This window comes from Pimephales promelas, chromosome 4 (genome assembly GCF_988280905.1).
Source record: "Pimephales promelas chromosome 4, fPimPro1.hap1.1, whole genome shotgun sequence".
Classification (NCBI taxonomy): domain Eukaryota; kingdom Metazoa; phylum Chordata; class Actinopteri; order Cypriniformes; family Leuciscidae; genus Pimephales; species Pimephales promelas.
In genome coordinates, this window is record NC_142772.1 from 41812599 (window position 1) to 41831398 (window position 18800).

General features: G+C 36.5%; 1 protein-coding gene across 3 annotated transcripts in view; it reads left to right on the forward strand.

Moving 5' to 3' along the window:
* kremen1 (kringle containing transmembrane protein 1) overlaps positions 1-18800 on the forward strand; it is a 70222-nt gene that overhangs the window by 39728 nt on the left and 11694 nt on the right. For all 3 annotated transcript variants that reach the window (XM_089130534.1, XM_089130535.1, XM_089130536.1), the window contains exon 3: positions 8816-8907. In XM_089130534.1, coding sequence (XP_088986660.1) covers positions 8816-8907 — 92 coding nt within the window. The remainder of the gene's footprint in view (positions 1-8815; positions 8908-18800) is intronic.

Sequence of the window (18800 nt, forward strand, 5' to 3'; positions counted from 1 at the left end):
TACATACATTTTTAAGCGTTAAAAAGAGTCAGGGAAAATGAGACAGGTGTATGTTTTAAACAATATGACAACTGTTATTTGTGTAGTGAATGTTTTTATAGTTTCAATTACTTGTAAGAGAGGAATGCTTCTGGAAAGCTGCAAGTGTGTGTATGTGTGTGTGTTTCTTGAATGATGTCATAAACGTTTTGCATCTCTTTGTTAGCTTGTCTACACGCCATTTGACTTGAAAGAAAGAACTGCAGTCTTGTTATGTTGAGAGAGCCAGAGAGAGAGAGAGAGAGAGAGAGAGAGAGAGAAATGGAGGTGCCAAGTCTATAATATCCCTCACATTTCATCTTTATTGTGTGCTGTAAAATAGCTATGAAAACATTTAGAGATGGGGCAGAGAGGAAACGTCCCATTAATTGTGAATAAAAGGAGCAATGAATGTTAGAGATTTAGACGGAAAGGTCTACAACTCATAAGCTTCCTCTCAGACCTGTTCACCTGTTTCTACACCTTACAGAAAGAGCAATCATAAACGGTACTTAACTTTAATAGTACACAAATAGCATTGTTTAATCCGGGTTTTAAGGTAAATCCCAGTTCTAGAAAAAGATTGTGTGTTTATACTATTTATTTTGCAGATGCTTATATTCTATCCATTCATGCATTTGTTAGCACCAAAACATACCACGCAGGGCTCCAGAATGGTTGCAAATGCAGTATGATATCAAAATGTGCTACAATAATTTGAAATCTAGTCGGGAAAACTGTATCCATCCGTATGCTGTTTCATGTCATATCACAGGGAAATGAAAACAGTGTGAATTTTGATGGTCGATTCAATAACAAATGACTCTTATGAACTGGTTCGTCATAAAGATTTACAAAAATAGGTTTAAAGTCGCTGGTGAATTATCGTTTGGAATCAGACTCTCGCAGTGACTCATTCAGAGCCGTTACTGAGTTCAAAACTGACTCCCTCAATGACCCATTCAAAATAATCACAATAGACATATATAATAAATACTAAACGTCCCATCACAAGTGGGACAGTTGTGGGACAATTGTAATGCCCTGACTTATTGGACATGTTCCACGGTGTTCTCTAAAGTACCATGTAAATACTGTTTTACATAAATATAGTTAGTTAGTTAGTTAGTTAGTTCGTTAATTAGTTAAACTTTTTATTTGTCCCCTTAGGGTGATTTGGTTTGCAGCAAGACATACGTAGACACAGGACAAACAAAAATATAAAACCGAAATACATAAAGTACTTAATAGTACAGGCACTAGTTACAGTAGAATTGAGAATAAAGATTAGCCAAGTGCTAATAGAATTATGTGCTCTATTTCTAAAATGGGCTTCCAATTCGACAGCCACATATTAAAAAGAAACATCTGACACTGTTCATCATAAAAAACAATATAGCAACACAGGAGGACATTTTCCAGGACAATCACCATTTCATTGACAACATCATCAACGTCAATACTATACAGATTAAGGATGGTTGTATAAACAGTAGCAAATATACATAAATCAAAGTAGTCAATGTTGTGAATAATGATATTTTCTCTGTATTCAGTGTAAATCAATGGTATATCAATTATAGGCCGGTTATTTTTTTGCTGCTTTGTATCTTATTTCCCAGAGAAACTTTAAAGTTTAATTTTCAATCCTCAATCTGTCAAGAGCGAAAGTGCAAGCAATCGTTATGCATTTGTGGCATCACTGTTGTTTTCTTGAGTGGTTTGTTAGCCACTTTCAGGTGTCAGTTCAGTGAGGCAGGCTTGAATTGTTGTGGTTGAATCAACGCGTAATGCCGCAAGAGTGTCTGTGTGTGATATAGATACAATAGATTCTGACAACCAAACAGTCTCAAAAGTGTTGGACGTGCATCTCGAATTACAGTTTTTTTTATTCGCTTTGGTACTATTTTCACAAGTAAGGTGTACATTTTCAAAACTCTTAGTACAAAAATCCAAACTGATCACACTTGTAACGCAGCTAGTCATTCTTTCAAAACCTGATGTAATGCTTTCAGTCAGTTGCACATGTTTTCAGTCCACATAATAATTATTTCAAACACAAGATTATTGTAATATGTAATGAGAACATTTGGTTTAATCACTGAAACACAACAATATGATCTTCTTTCAGTTTAGTACTTTTAACAATCAGTTCATCCAACAGCAAACAATGCAAGATACATGTTTCAAATCGGCCTTAGAAGTGCTGAAATGAATATGCTACAGTACCATAAAAGACAGATTACACAGTTTTACTGTAACATTAGGCAATACACTTACAGTACCCAACATTTACATAATCTATAATTTCCAAATATCCATCATATATAGGCCTACAAATGAAGGATCAATGAAAACATCCTTTACAATCATTTAGGCAAATTATAGTTTTTATTTTTCAAATATAATTGTAATATAGGTATACTTTCTATAATGAAATGTAACTAAAGAAGAACAAAACATAACATTTAGTGCACACATTACAGTACATAGTGGCCAATTGTGGTCAGACTGTGAAAAAAATTGTGAAAAAAAAATAGCTATAACGAGTATTCATCATGTGTGGTTACTGGTTACATGTAATTTAAATATTCATACAAACACACATTTTATTTCTGTAGTTCTCAAAATCCATATACTGTATATTGCTGAAATGAAAATCTATAGGTTTACCAAATGATTAATTGATTAACCATTAAGATCTGTTGGATTAAATAATAGACAAAAGTATTAAACTGAACAAAAAGAGATGCAAATCAAAAGTTTGATAGTAAGAGCTTTATGAAAGGCAGTTACTGTGAATGAAACAATAATGTAGATGAAACACTTATTTTGTGTTGTGAAAAGGATACTTTGTGATTGTGTGAATTGTACTAACACAGTTGAAAACATGATGAAATGTTTGAAAAAAGTGCACTTTTGATGATCTGTTGTGATATTAGCACTAAGAGTTTTGAAAATGTACACCTTACTTGTGAAAATAGTACCAAAGCGAATAAAAAAAACTGTATTACTGTTTGTCGAACAAGTCCTAACTCGGCCCCATTTTAAAGCTGCATAAAATAACTATGTTAGCTACATTACAAAAGGACATGATTGTCTAATTGCCTGTTTTGTCATTTTTATTTGATTTAGAAGTGTCAGCACTTGTACAGGCTCATGCTTGAGTTTCATTCCTGCTGTAGCATATGTTTGCCATGTTGACCAAGCACAGCTCTGAGCGTATTAGGCAAATTTCCCGTGCTCATATTTGCTTTGGATACTGGTTAGCTGCAGAGGGCTAATAGTGTGGCTGAAGTTGGCGTTCAAGAAAAAGCTATTTTCAGCCTTTCCCTGCTATTGTCACAGTATTCGACTGCACCAGTCTGTCTTTGTCTTCACTACACTTCCCAGAATCCTTATTGTCTCCACACCTGGAATCACTCCCTCAATCCCCAACCTGTTCTTCGTCATCATCCGTGTCACCTGTCCTCACCTCGTTATTGTTAGTTTGTATCTATATTTAGTTTCCTTCTGCCCAGTCTGTCCTGTACGTTCTTGGTTATGTTATTGTGTGTGTAACCTGTCTGTCTGTATCCACCCTGAAGCTTCTGCCTTCTTGCCATGATAACTGTAGATCATGCTTTTGTTGTTAAAGAATCATAGGTTTGTTTTATGAATAGCCCTGTGCCAGAGTTGTAAAAGTTTATCATAAATTTTATGATTATGGTGCATGGAAAGCGTTCAAAAGATTTTCTTATTAAGGAAAATCTTTTGAACGCAAGCCAGACAATAACAGCTGGTTTTCTCTCAGTTCATATGGCCAGTAATGCTGAACTTGGTCTCAGGTGTTTTTAGTAAGAGTTTGGAACTGTAGGGGATGGTTCACCCAAAAATGAAAATTCGATCATAATTTGTTCATTCTCAAATCATTCCAACCTGAGTATGACTTTCTTCTGTAAGAGATGGTTTGAGATGGTGGCCATAACTCATATGGCATAATTTGGTCTTAGAATAGTTTAATGAGAAACGTTTTAGTCCATAATATTAATTGCAGACTTTGACTGCAGCTATATTGGCAGATTTCAGCAGAGCTTGAGACATTGTTGAGATATGTTCTGAAACACTGGAGAAACATGCTTTCCTGGGGAATTTTGCTCATGGAAAATATCTTAGAGATAGCAGGAGACTGTTTGCTTTCCATATCATTACTGTCCACAATTATGAAATTAATTAAGAAAGAAAGAATCCAAAAGACCACTAATAAAATGCTTCTATTTTTTTATACAAATATGACAACTCTCTGAGTGTTTGGCATGGTGATGGATATGACAATGTTGATATGTTTGGTCTTGGTGGAATTTGCTACTGCCAATAGTTAAGTCATCTTCATTTATATAGTGCCTTTCACAATACAGATTGTTTCAAAGCAGCTTTACAGTGATAACAGGAAATAATGCAACAAAGTTTATTTCTACTGTACTTTTTCTAGAAGAAAATAGGTTCATGGTCCATTTTAAGTAAGTTTAGTGGTGGTTCAATACATACACATGCTGTTTGAGCCAGTAAGACATGATGTACAATATAGTACATGAATTACCCATATACCCATTTAGCTGTGGAGAATGATGTGATTGCAAGCAAATTGAGTTGAGGAACGATCAGCTTGTACCCTCTAGAGTTTCATGACAGAACTTTGTATTTACTTTTCCAATTATATTGTCAGAAGGACAAATTGAGTGAAAAACAATTTCACAATTTTTCTCTCTTTTGTGCCGTTCTAAAGAACACCGGAAGCATGAACATCTGACCATTTGTACAGAGACTTGGTCGGTGTCACAAATTTGATTTCAGACCTAAATAGTGCAGAATTTCTGTCTCGCACACCATCATATTTTATTGTTTATTTATTTATTTTTTCCAGATTTTAGATTGCGAATCCCAGATTTTCACTGTAGTCTTACTGTGTTAACAGTATAAAATTGTGTATTTACAATTAATTAGAATATGAGAACTCATTGGTTGTTTCCTTGGGGCAGTTCTAAAGTTTATAAATCTCTAAAGGAAGGGGTAATCCCCCATCCCATTAACCAGCCCGGACAGATGATGATCCCATCGTTACGGTAACACATGAAAGGCCCTGAGATTCTACACTCATTTTCTGAAGGCACTTGACCCTGCAGGCTTAAGCGGACACACACACTTAGCATCATAAAGTACACTTTTGCACACACACGTCCACACATTTCGAGTCCTGAGGGCAAACAGACCTGTGTTTGGTGATCAAAGCCACCTATTATTTCTGGCATGGTACTTCACCCCAGCATTCTCTGTGGCTGTGCTTTTCTCTAACCATTGAGGGAAGGAGGGGAGTGATTAGAGTTTAAACAGATAGATTAATTTCAAGATTAGTTTACTAGTGCACATGCAATAGTTTTGTGTCAGTTAGTCAGTTGCTTAGACACGAGTCATTTGAATTACATTTATGGTACTTGCATGGTAATTTGGAGTCCTTTTTGAAACTTGAAAACTGTAGTCCCCATTCAGCCAGTCTAATTTTGTATTCTGCAATCAGAATTTAAGTTAATTACTCATAATCTTCCCCTCCAGTGAGCTTCTAACAGTTGCCAACACTCCTTTGAGTTACTGAGTTGAACTCAAGAACCAGAAAAGTCAAAGTCATGAAAAAAATATTAAAAATAAGAACATTTTGATCACATTTTTGGAGATTGTTTCTTGGCACGTTCATGAGAAGGAGTGTTGTTAGCGATGAACAATTACATTTTGAATTAAATTAAAGTTGTATCAGCCACTTTTATGGTGCTTTTTTTGTCATTTTGTAGCTTGGCTGGCCCCAGTTCTCATTCACTTTCATTAAAAAGAGTTTCCAAAGCTATTCTTCAAAATGTCACCTTTTGAGTTCCACAGAAGATCAAATGTTCCGTGGGTTTGGAACAATATGATGGTGACTAAATGATGACCGAATATTCGGTTTTGGGTGCACTGTTCCTTTAAGTGCTCCCCATGTGACCCCAGAGGCAGACTGGATCAGATAAAGCCATATAGAAACCTGGCACAGTGTATGAGTGTGTTTATGTGTGTCTGCCAACGGGAAAGATTCCTCTTATAATCTAATCTCCTCCATTGAACCTCAATTGCCCTCAAGTCTTCAACTCCAAACAGGTGTCTTTCCTAAAGAGGAGAATACATTATTCAAAAAAAAAAAAAAAAAAAAAACCTATGCAAAAAAAACCCATTATACTTGACTGAGTCATAATGAAAATCCCATCAGGCTGGAGGGGTTTGTCGAACTTGATGGTCGAAATACACACACCGCTCCAAATCGAGACTGGTTTGTTAGCAGGCCAGATCTCATTCTCCTCAACAGAAAAGGGGAAGAAAAAAAAAGTAGGGAAAAATGGGAGATGTTTAACTGACTCCAACGTGAGGTTAAGTTTCCCCCGGACACAAAAAAGAAAGCACATGAAAAGACGCTTCACTCAATACACTTTCCTGTTGTAAAGAGAAAAGAAGAGAAGCTGGAAAGTGTTTTTGATGGGGGAAGAAAAGACCGTGGCACGCCCTTTTGATTCCACCGCACAATGGCTGAAATCAGATAGCTGTCGCCTCGGGGTTGAGCTCGAGATGTTGAATTGTGGCTCCTTAAAGACAAGAAGAATAGCCTTTCTCGCAATTATCGTTATTTCTGACGGCGCGGGCACCCGTAGCGCACGTGAAGGGGCATTCGGCCGGGTTGTTTTATGATGAATGTTCTGGTTCAAAAAGAAATCAACCAATCACTGTCTCGTCTAGCTGTGCGGCTGTAATCAATACTCGGTTTTGAAGGCTTTTTGGGGTTTGGGCATCAAGGTTTAAAGTACGCACCGGAGAGCTTAAAGGGGTTTTGAAGCAGACAAAGCCGGAGAACTCCGCAGGTCACTGTCTGGAAATGAACAAAGCCCTTCCCTGGGCCCTCGCGTAGACGCAGACCTGAAGGTGGACATGCTTGGATGGACAGGGCAGGGGGAGAGAAAGAGGCTCAATAAAGCACATAGGTTCCCGCTGTAGGGGGTGTTTCTGTCTGACTGACAACCCATGAAAAGGCTTTTCTCTTCGGTGACAGCTACGCTTGAGCTAAATTACATGCAGTAACTAACTAAAGGCAGTGATGCGACTAAATTAACATTTTTTAATATGCCGTGACAATTTCTCAGCTGTTTTCAAGGTACACTACCAGTACCATTTGGAGTCAGTAGCAAGCAACGATGCATGTCATTGATCAAAATTGACAGTAAAGACTTTTACATTTTCATAAACAAAAATCTATTTCAAATAAATGCTGTTCTTTTGAACTTTCTATTCACCAAAGGACTTTTAATGTTAAGCTAATATTAAGCAGTTTTCAACATTGATAAGAATTGCTTCCTGAGCACAAATTGCTGCTGGAAATTTTTAAATTGTAGGAATATTTCACAATATTACTATTTTTACTTAAATTGTTCGTCAGATTAATGCAGCCTTGGTGAACATAAGAAATAAGACTTGAACGTTAGTGTAGTTCACTTTTTTTATGTCAAATTATATTGCATATTTATATTATATCTTAAAAATGTTGAACTTTTTCTCTTTCTCAGATTTGATAGTCTGAATCATTCAGACTGTTTATTTTAATTATCAGGTTTATTAAAAATTCATTGATTCATTTGAATCATCATTGAATTGTGTTCTTGAAACTTCCTGACTTTTTTGAAAGTTATAGACCATTTTGCAAGATGTAAACAAAACTGGTCCAGAAGCACTTCCTGTTTCAGTTTTTTTAACTCTACATAAAAGCTAGTATAAAATACAACCAACAGAACATATAAAACTTAATCAAAAAGTTAAACAAACATCTTTAAGATGTTTTCTTTACATGTGAAATAAAGAAAACAGTTACAAACTGAAACAGGAAGTGTTTCCCCAGATAGCAAACTGACATTGAATCAACGTGGAAACGACGTCTCTCATGACATTGAAACAACGTTGATTTTGCTCATCGAATTAACGTTGAACCAACGTCAGACGCGGCATTCTTCAAAGCTAAATGAAAATCGAAAATTGGTTTGCTTTCATAACGTTGAAACAACGCGTTGATTTCAAGTTGATTTTCCGTTAGTTTTGAAAGAATGACGCGTCTGACGTTGGTTCAACGTTAATTCGATGAGCAAAACAATGTCAGATCAACGTTGTTTCGATGTCATATTTCCACGTTGATTCAATGTCAGTTTGCTATCTGGGTCTGGACCAGTGTTGTTTACATCTTGCAAAATGGTCTATATTAAACTGTCTGAAAACAAAACAGTGTTCACTAACTTTCTAAATATGTTCATCATGGTCCATTTCTTTATAATCGCATCCTAGTAATATATCAACATTCTAACTACTCTAAAGTTGTTGTTTGTTTGTTTGTCATTTCATACTCATATTCATATTTCCAGTCCAGTCCTCTTTAGAAAATTAAATAAATATTTATTTCCTTGTTCACTCTTCCTATATTCTGAACTTGTTGGTTTGCCATGCTGCCTCTTTTATCCTGGCAACTTCCTGTTTCATGTCAGGTGATCGCTCACATGACAGGAAGCCTCATAATCATTTAAAGACATACACACATAAAATAGATAAGAGAAATAAAATGGACTAAAATGACTAAGACAACATGTAAACCAATTAAAACTCTAATATACATAAAATCATGAAAAATTCATGAAACTTGATTGTTGTTGATGTGAACTAATTTGGTTCAATTTTGCAGTTGTAAACTAGCCTCTTTCTCGCACAGGAACCCAGATGGAGATGTCCGGCCATGGTGTTACATCGCAGATCTTGAAGACGGAATCTACTGGAAATACTGTGATATTCCGTCCTGCCAAAGTAAGTGTTTAAAGTGGGGAAAATAACATCGAATCAACAATGAGCACAAGTTAAAGCAGGAACCTGCCCAAAAACTTTTAAGTTCCCATCATCTGGATTATAAAACTGATGTGCGAAACCGCATTTTTGGAAAGGACTCTTAATTGCTCCATCAGAAATCACACTGTCCCAGCATGCACAGATATGTTTGCAGTGCTTGTCATCACTTGACTTTTTTGCATTTTCCATCCATAGAGTGTACTGTGTGTTGAAAGTACGTGTTTACCTCAGATTTATAGGGTTCAGATTATCAATGTATTTGTTTGCAGTATTATTTCATATAATCAGTGCAGACTTCTCTTTCTTTCTTGGTTTTAGTGAATAGTGTAAGTCTTTCTGTGCATGTCTCGAGGGCGTGTGTGCATGTGCATACAAATGCAAACCCATTTTTCTGTCTGTCAGATTTGTATAATCTCACTATGTGTTTTCTATTGTACTGGCAGAGAAAGAGAATGTGTGTGTGTGTGTGTGTGTGTGTGTGTGTGTGTGTAATCTGATATCCCCAGCTCCTCAGTTTCTTCTCACTAATCACACCCAATAAACAAGAGCTGGCACACAGTATCACAGGATGGGTAGAGCATGAATACAAAACTTAACAGCTGTGACATACACCAGGAAACAATCTCAGTAGTTAGAGATCAGTCTGAAGTTCACTTACATGTGTGATTCTACAGCCATATCAATCATGACAAGTAAATGTGTAAATGAAGACAGTCAAATTAGCATGTTAATTTAGCTCAATTAATTAGAAAAAAAAAAATGTATGGATGACACTGGAGAAATTCAAGCTTAATGTACCATGTTTTGGCAAATCTGCAGCTCCAAAGTTATATTCTGTTTAAGTTGATGCAAACTAAAGTGTATCCTCCAGGTACGCGTGCATATGAGGGAACGTATATTCTGTTCAATTCATGTTTCTTATTGTGTTATGGTCCTATAGAAATTGAATGTTTCTTGATTACAAATTCAGCTTATCATAATGATTTCTGCAGAAGATTAAAGAAATTGCAGAAGATTAAAGAAAAAGATCACCATTCTGGATAATGTTATTATTGACTGTATACACTCTCAGAAAAAAAGGTACAAAAGCTATCACTGGGTCTGTACCTTTTCAAAAGGTACACTTTTGTACCCAAAGGGCTGCATATTGGTACCTTAGTGGTACATATTACCACCTAAAATAGACATATTAGCACCTAAAATGGACATATTAGGACCTAAAATGTACATATTAGCTCCTGAAATGGACATATTAGGACCTAAAATGTACATATTACGACCTAAAATAGACATATTAGCACCTAAAATGGACATATTAGCACCTAAAATGTACATATTGGGACCTAAAATAGACATATTAGCACCTAAAATGTACATATTAGCACCTAAAATGTACTTGTTATGACCTAAAATAGACATATTAGCACCTAAAATGGACATGTTAGCACCCAAAATGTACATATTAGGACCTAAAATGTACATATTAGCTCCTGAAATGGACATATTAGGACCTAAAATGTACATATTAGCACCTAAAATGGACATGTTAGCTCCTGAAATGGACATATTAGCACCTAAAATGTACATATTAGTACCGAAAATGTACATATTAACACTTAAAATGTACAGGGGTTGGACAAAAAAACTGAAACACCTGGTTTTACTACACAATAATTTGTTAGAATGGTGAGGGCCTCATTTTGCATCCAAATACAGCACCAATTTACAGATAGAAGTCCTTCACAGTGACCAGAGGGATTATGAGCCGTTCCTCTTCCAGAACAGTGTCTAGGTCACTATATGATGCTGGTGGACTCGCTCCTCCAAAACACCTCAATAATATTCAGATCTGGTGACTGTGCAGACCATGGGAGATGTTCAACGTCACTTTCATCTTCATCAAACCCTTCTGTCACAAGTCTTGCTGTGTGTGTTGGTGCATGATCATGCGGTTTGAGCGGTGTGAGCATCAGGTGCTCATGATCCTCCAGAAGGGTTTGGTAGTCCTCGGCAGTGTCGTGTCCATCAAATACAATCAGGATTGTCATGATATTGGAGCTCAAACCATCACTGATCCACCCGTGCTTCACTCTGAAGATTGGCCGCCAGGCATATAGATGTGAAACCTCCAACATTGGCCAGTGTTTCAGTTTCATTGTCCAATACATATTTATTTATATATTTTTATGTATATATACATATTATCACCTAAAATGTACAAATTAACACCTAAAATGTACTTATTAGAACCTAAAATGTGCATATTAGCACCTGAAATGGACAAAAGTTTACCTTTTGAAAAGGGACAGCTTTTGTGCCTTTTTTCTGATAAATACTGTGTATATGTATATATGAGAGAGAGAGAGAGAATCTTTAATTAAAATCTAGTTAGGATTGTTGTTTATGGCAATCCCATCAATTTGATCTTTTTTCCCCAATCACATCCACTCCTGTTCTATGGTGGTTTGTTAAGGCCTGCTTCCCATCTCTGGCTGGTGGTGCGTGACTATAAGTTTCCTCCATCTCCGTATTCACTGTCCAGTACAACTGCACTCACTGACCCATTTCCCAAAAGAGCCATACACCCATTAATCTGTCTGGACGCCCAGTATCTCTGTGCCCGAGTGGAGCTAACAAAGCCCACCCAACTAATGCCCCTCTGGGCTGAGGCTGTCTTGGACGGCAGGCAAATTTAGGACAGCTTTTGTCATAGCCAGTTGTCTTCTCTGTTAGGCTCACTGCTTTGAGTCTGGTTTACCGTAAATGTGTTTGTGTGTACCGGCTTGTAACCCATCTGTTGTTTTTTTTCATGTCCCAGATTCCCTTCAGCTCTCAGGGCATCGCCCATATCAAGTACAATCATTCGCATGCTTCTGTTTCGGCTTGGATATCATTAGATAGGTCTTGGGTCTTGGGTGGTGCCCTAAAGCCCCGATGCCCACAATGTTTGCCAATGAATGGAAAGGTGATTTGTTGGACTTTTTAGCTCCAGGCAGTTGTTATGCTGTAAAATCAGAAAGCAGTCGGAGCAATTGTAGCATCACAATCGACACGCGTACATGCACCTGAGGCTGTTTCCCTATTTGTAATGTGGGATGAAAGAACAGAATTTGCCCCAATCTCCATTAGGCACGCTGTCATGTGCAAAATGACACTTATCTTTGCAGCACGTAGAGAGAGGTCGATTTTCGCCTTTGTTTGTTCTGTTTTGGTGGCGTTTTTTGTTCTCTGAATAATAGATATCATGTTAACCTTCTGCAGACTTTTTGTCATTTTACCAACCCGCACACACACATAATTAAGTATTAGTTTATAATATCTAGAAAAGATATGTAGAAAAGCCTTTCTGTATGTAACGGACGGACTTGATGTTTATTTATATAATGTCAGAATCAGCGCTGATCCGAATCACTCAGTGTGCAGATAAACTTGGGATGGTTACTATGTTTACTTTCATTTTTATAGTATGTGAATATTCAGCATGTAGGTTTAGTGCCAAATAATTGGGATGGTTAACAGTCAAGTGTGAGTCATAAGAGAACCAGCTGCATTCCTCACAGTTACTGTAGGTTATTTTCTTAAAGCGAACAACAACATTATCTGTTAAAGGTGCATTTTTTTTGTCTTTTTAATCAAGTTTTCAGTCACGGGTGTGTATGTGTGTGTGTGTGTGTGTGTGTGTGATGGTTGGCTCAGAGTGATGTTTGGATTTGCTCTTTAACCTCCTGCAATAACAGATGAGAAGATTGGTCTCAGTGCCACATTTACACTGACAGATCTAATAGTAATTTAAGGAATTGAATCATTCTGGGTTTGATTTCGTTTTTTTTTATTCCGATTACATTAATTATTATTTTTTTGTACTTTTAAAGAAAAAATAAAATAGTATTTGTACAGTAGTATTCTCTTTTTCTTTTTTAATATATTTATTAATTTGGTCATTTTTATACAATGCTACTTCCAAAACGTTTATCTTTAATTAGCTGTCATATGAACAACCATTCAGTAACTACTCATATTCATATCTCACAAGCCTTACAATAAACAACACAATAGCTTTAAATGTTTGATTCTGAAGGGAACTGACTCACAATAATCATTTGTAGGGGAATTGGATTTCAGTGTTTGGACTATGTTTTTGATTCACTAAAAAGTAATGACTCTTAAGAATCAATCATTCGGGAATCAGACTGGTTGCACTGTATTAGATATGCATGATTTTGGATAAATCGAGACTCACAAATTTTTTTCTCTAAAATAGAGATCATGATTCTCCCACGATTCTGACTAGATTGTGACAAAAACATGACAAAATGTTAATTGTTGCAGTCTATAAAAATATTTTATTTGAATGAATTCTTTTTTTTAAAGTTTGAATGAATGATTCAATGACTCGTTTCATTACTGGATGAATCAGCGTTTTTGAACAAATCTCTTGAATGAATCCATTTTTTAACTGGCATTTGTCGCCACCTACTGGTGCAATGATGTAATTGATATGACCTTTATTTAAATCGTCAAGTTATTTTCAAAAGATGATTTTGATCACTTCTGTAGACATCAGTGTTAATATCCAAACTATGAATTTTTATTTCAATACTTCTGTGATAATTTGCATTATTGTAAATAATGATAATGTGTGGTTGAAGAGACCGTTTGTGAAGTTGTTTCCATGACAACTGCTCTCTCTGGGTTACCAGCAGCTCCAACGAAAATCTGAATGTTCGCTGTGAGCCTACTTGTCAATGATTGGACATTTAAAGCGAAAACGCGACTTTTAAAGGAGTAGTTCACTTTTAAAAAAACTTTTGCTGATAATTTACTCACCCCCATGTCATCCAAGATGTCCATGTCCAAGAAATTTTTTGATGAACACATTCCAGGATTTTTCTCTATATAATGGACTTTACTGGCCACCAAACGGTTCAAATGAGTTTCATTGCAGCTTCAAAGGGCTTTGACACCAGACGATGAATAAGGATCTTATCTAGTTAAACGATCATTTCAAAAAAAAAAAACAAAGTTTAAGTTTTATAAGCACAAATGCTCGCCTTGCTCTGTTCTGTGATGCACGTTCATGACTCTCCTGTTCGAACTCGTTCCTCAAAATAAACAAATCTTTATTCGAGTCATTTCGTTCCAAATGGCTCGAAAAAAGATTCGTTTAAATTCGTTCATCAAAATGAATGAATCTTTTTTCGAGTCATTTCGTTCCAAATGATTCGAAGTTTTACATGCATTCCGAATCATAAACATCTTAAAGACATATTCTAAACGTCTATTTGACATCTGACAGGAAACGTCCTATAGACGTCTTCATTAACGAAACAAAGTACAAACTCCAAATTGCTGTTCTTTTTCCACGTTCAGCAGATGTTAAGGTACCCTCTTGTGTTTTAGGAGAAGAAAAGCAGGTGATATGTTCTTCTGTCTCTCTAAATTCTTAGGGTCGCCCGTACCTCATGACCCAGGGCAGGTCCAGCGAGGTTTGAGAGATGAGATCCATACAGCTCTTTTCACTGCTCATTCCTGTTGTTTAATTTTTCCAGCCTCCGAAAACCCTTTAATTATTCTATTTCTATTGAGAACGCCTCCTTCAATCTTTAATTAAGCATGCAGTCACTCCCTGAAGGGCATGGCGGTGAAAAGCATTGATCTCTGCCTCAATTGTGTCGTAACACGGCCTCCGGCACGACTAATGCAATGTGGTCGCCGGCTTGCAGATGCACGGCATGGGAAAGTATATGCCGTGAAGTTGCGCAGCAGTCCCCCCCCCCCCCCCCCCTGTTAAAGGGTCGATGGTATTGTTTGTGTTCCTTGCATGTTGTACTCCAACCGAAGATTTATACTCAAGATGTTTGGAACGACCCCGTTGACTTGTCCCTTTGATTTTCACTTTTTCTCTCTCCCAGTGTAAATCTCAGCTGCTAAATGTATGATAGATACAAGGGTCATGGGTAAAGTGCGGCATAACACAAACAGAATCTCAGTCAGAAACGCCTGCCTTATAAACAAAGCTACACTGTCAAATTCCCCCGAGCAGAAAATGAAAGCATATTAATAGTCTGTTTTTTGTGGAATGATCCACAACATCAACAAATTAATTTCACTCCGAAGCAGATCCAGCTGTTGTAACTGTACAAAAAAAAAAAAAAAGTTAAACCAAAACACATGTATTCTGGCTTGGACAAGTGTGTCTGTAACAGGAGGGAGCCTGCCTAAACAGGAACACAACTTTAGTATCTGAATTATTGACAGACACGCATTACTAAAAACAGAATAGAGGATGAGGACTTTTGAATGATTCACCAACAAATCACCAAACCCCAGATGCTTAATATAGTCATTTTATAGCTGTTTTACACCAAAGTGTGAAGTGCAGCACTAAAACTAGATAATTGCTGGAGGTTAAAAACCCTCCTCTACCTAAACTGCACTGTGTGTCCAAATGTGAAGTGACAGTTTCAAAATAGAAATGTTAAATAAATGCTTAATTTGCAAGATATTTATATGAAGAGTTCAGATGCAAAAGCCTCTAAATGCCATTTGAAATTTTCTTCTTTAATGATGATTTTTATGAAACTTGTATATTTAAGTTCAGTAATATCACTTAAATAACAATTAATAGGTAATTATCATTGCCATTTAAGTGAAATTACTGAACTTAAATATACAAGTTTGATAAAAATCATCATTAAAGAAGAAAATTTCAAATGGCATTTAGAGGCTTTTGCATCTGAACTCTTCATATGTAAATTCATTTCAAGTTATTTGAATATTTGAATAATTTTATCTCTTGATATGATCAATATCATTAATCATAGTTTCTGCATCTTCTTCACTTGTGTTTTGATCAGGAGATTCAGCAGATGTGTAATAGCGCCCCCTACTAGCCTGGCTAACGCCAGATCACGTATCATTGAGAATGAGACGTGGTCTGGAAACCACATGTTCATTTTCTCGTATTTGAGGCGTGAATGCTCAGAGCCGTATTATTGGGTGCTACAAATGTCTATCAAATGCGCCTGTACTGTACGTAGCTCATAGCCAATCGGTTCAATGATACCAGAGAATGTACACTCTTAGAATAAATGGTTCTATTTAGAACCAGAAATGGTTCCATCCCGCGCTTCATATATGGAACTCCAAAATGGTTCTATATAGAACCATTTTTTTGGTAAAAGGTTCTATTGGCCAAGTACGGAACCCCAGGGTTCTATATAGAACTCAGAGAAACCTTTTTTTTAAGAGTGTATAGAACCTTTTAGGGGTTCCAAATACGTAGTGCTGATTAAACCTTTTAAGATTCTATATAGAACCTTTTCTTCTAAGAGTGTATAGGGCGACAGAAAATTAGACGATGAAGACAATGATGGCTCAGGAGATTTATTTATACACAAAACGTTTTTTCTCAATGTCAAGGATACTTCCTTGGCAGGACGGGTCCTTCCAAATAATTTCCTTCAGAGGCTAGACGAGGCTCCTCTTTAGCATTCGGAGAGGCTAGCAAGTGCTATTTGAAAGCAAGTGTGGCGTTGAAATCTTGACGGATTTACAAACGGTTTGGTTTCTTACAAACGTTATTAAAGTGGCTATAATTCTGGATGATTATTTATTTATACACTTATTATTCATATGTATGCAGTGTCATAACTACAACTCTGACGTTTATAACAAACCAAACCGTTTGAAAATCGGTAGAAAATTGAGCAAGTTATGGTTATTTAAATAGTACATGCACCATTAAAACACAATGTTACGAGTGAGCGAGCTGCCTGTGACAAGATGGCCGCCAGGTGCAGACGTCGACCTCCATTGGCCAGCAGCATGGACAATACATTAAACAATACTATACATTAAAGCACCAAGCAATAGGAACGCCTACTCCCACCAACTGAATGACCTCCAGTAATAAAATTGCTGTCAGTGTGAGCGGCCCTTGAGAGCATTAGGTGTTGACAAGACCGTAGATGTGTTAATGAATTTGTGTTGCAACAGCTAGAGGAATAGTCTACGTCTGTGGAATAAACCTGTTGATGTGGTGGGAGGGAGGGACAATGTGTGGGTTTGTGTATGTGGACTTCATTTCTTGTGACAGTACATTTTTGTAACATTATAAATGTCTTTACTGTCACTTTTGGTCAGTGTAGAGAGTCATAATGATACTCATTGTTACTACATGAAAAAGAGCCAGCTGCGTAGGCTATTATTAAAAGTTCTGTGGAAGACCCAGAGTCACACAGGCGAAGGTGAATAAATGATGACAGAATCAAATGTTTTGGCTGAACTATCCCTTTAAACATTGAGAAAGACAGACTGTCTTATTAGAAATAACAAAACGTCTTTTTATTATTTCACCCCCCCTCTCCTCAAGTGTATCTCAGCTTTTGACTAAAAGTGTTCCTGGCAGAGTCTGCAGGGTGTGGCACAGAAACTTATGAATGTATTTTGGAAAAAAGAAACACCCACAATCCTCTGCAAAAAGAAAGAGGAAAAAACGCGCCGCAGATGTCATCTGAATTTATGTCTGTAATTACCTTATTTTAATAACACACAGAGACAGAATGAAAGAGGGAAAGAGAGAGGCCCTCTCAGACACGCTTATCCGCTGTTTCTGCCAAATGCATTTGCCAAGATCTGCAGCGTTTGATGTTGTTGTGTTTGTTATCTGGGTGTTTCTTTCCTTCTTCCTTTTGTCAGTTTTTCTCCCTCTCTCTTGAATGCTATTATGTCTCTCTCTTCGCTTCAGCGGACTTGTGACACGTCTTTCGCTCTTGCATCACCCCCATCAAGCCCTGCAATAATGAAAATATGAATTGTGAAAAGCACGGATGACTCAACACAGCTGAGATATGATGTGCAATAAAAAGCCAGAGACCATCGTTTCTGCTCTGAACAATATCGGCGGTTCTAGTGAGCTTAAGAGAATATCAGTGGTATTTACCGTCGCACAAGATGAGAGTGGAACTGTCACTCTTCAGAAGAGGGTTATTGGAGATAATTCATGAGTGCTGGTGGCCTTGTGATTAAGGATCAGGGTTGAAATTGGAAAAGTTATCGTACACTCTGCTGGGTTGTTTCAACCCAAATTTGGGTCAAATATGGACAAACCCAAATATTGGGTTAAAAATTTTAACCCAACTTCAACTTTCACTTTCCACTGTAAATTTTTTAATTACATTTTTAACCCAACATTTGGGTTTGCCCATATTTGACCCAAATTTGGGTTGAAACAACCCAGCATTTTTTAGAGTTTACATGTACAAGTATGTGGTTACAAAGGAGTGGTTACATTTACATATTTCAATTAATATTTCCAATTAAAATTTAATTGAATAATCTGTGTGTATTTTAATTGAATATTTGATTCATTTTTTAAGTGTATTCTTTAAATGCTATTATATTAAAAAATATTTAGAAATTTATTTTTTTATATTTTATAATTTTATTTACATTTTTGTTTAAGTTTGAATAATTTTGTTGTGCTTTTGCCATGTTATTTATTTATTTATTTTGGACAGTTCTATTTAGCTTTTGATTTATTTTTATTTCAGTTTTAGTCATCATTGTTAACTAATTGTATTTCAGTCAGTTGTCATTTCTAATTTTTGTTAACATTTTTTTAAGTTAAAGGTTTTCATCTAGTATTTAATACAATTTCAATTTACATTTTTACATCAGGTACAAACAAGGTGAGTGGGAACTGCTGTGTGCAATGATCAGTGAGTTCAGACAAAGGATTATGGGAAATGCAGTTCATGATAAGGGGGTGATGGTATGGGGAAGAGGACTCTAGTGGACACCCAGGGAACACCAACCTGACACATATAACACATAGACATGTAACTGTACCT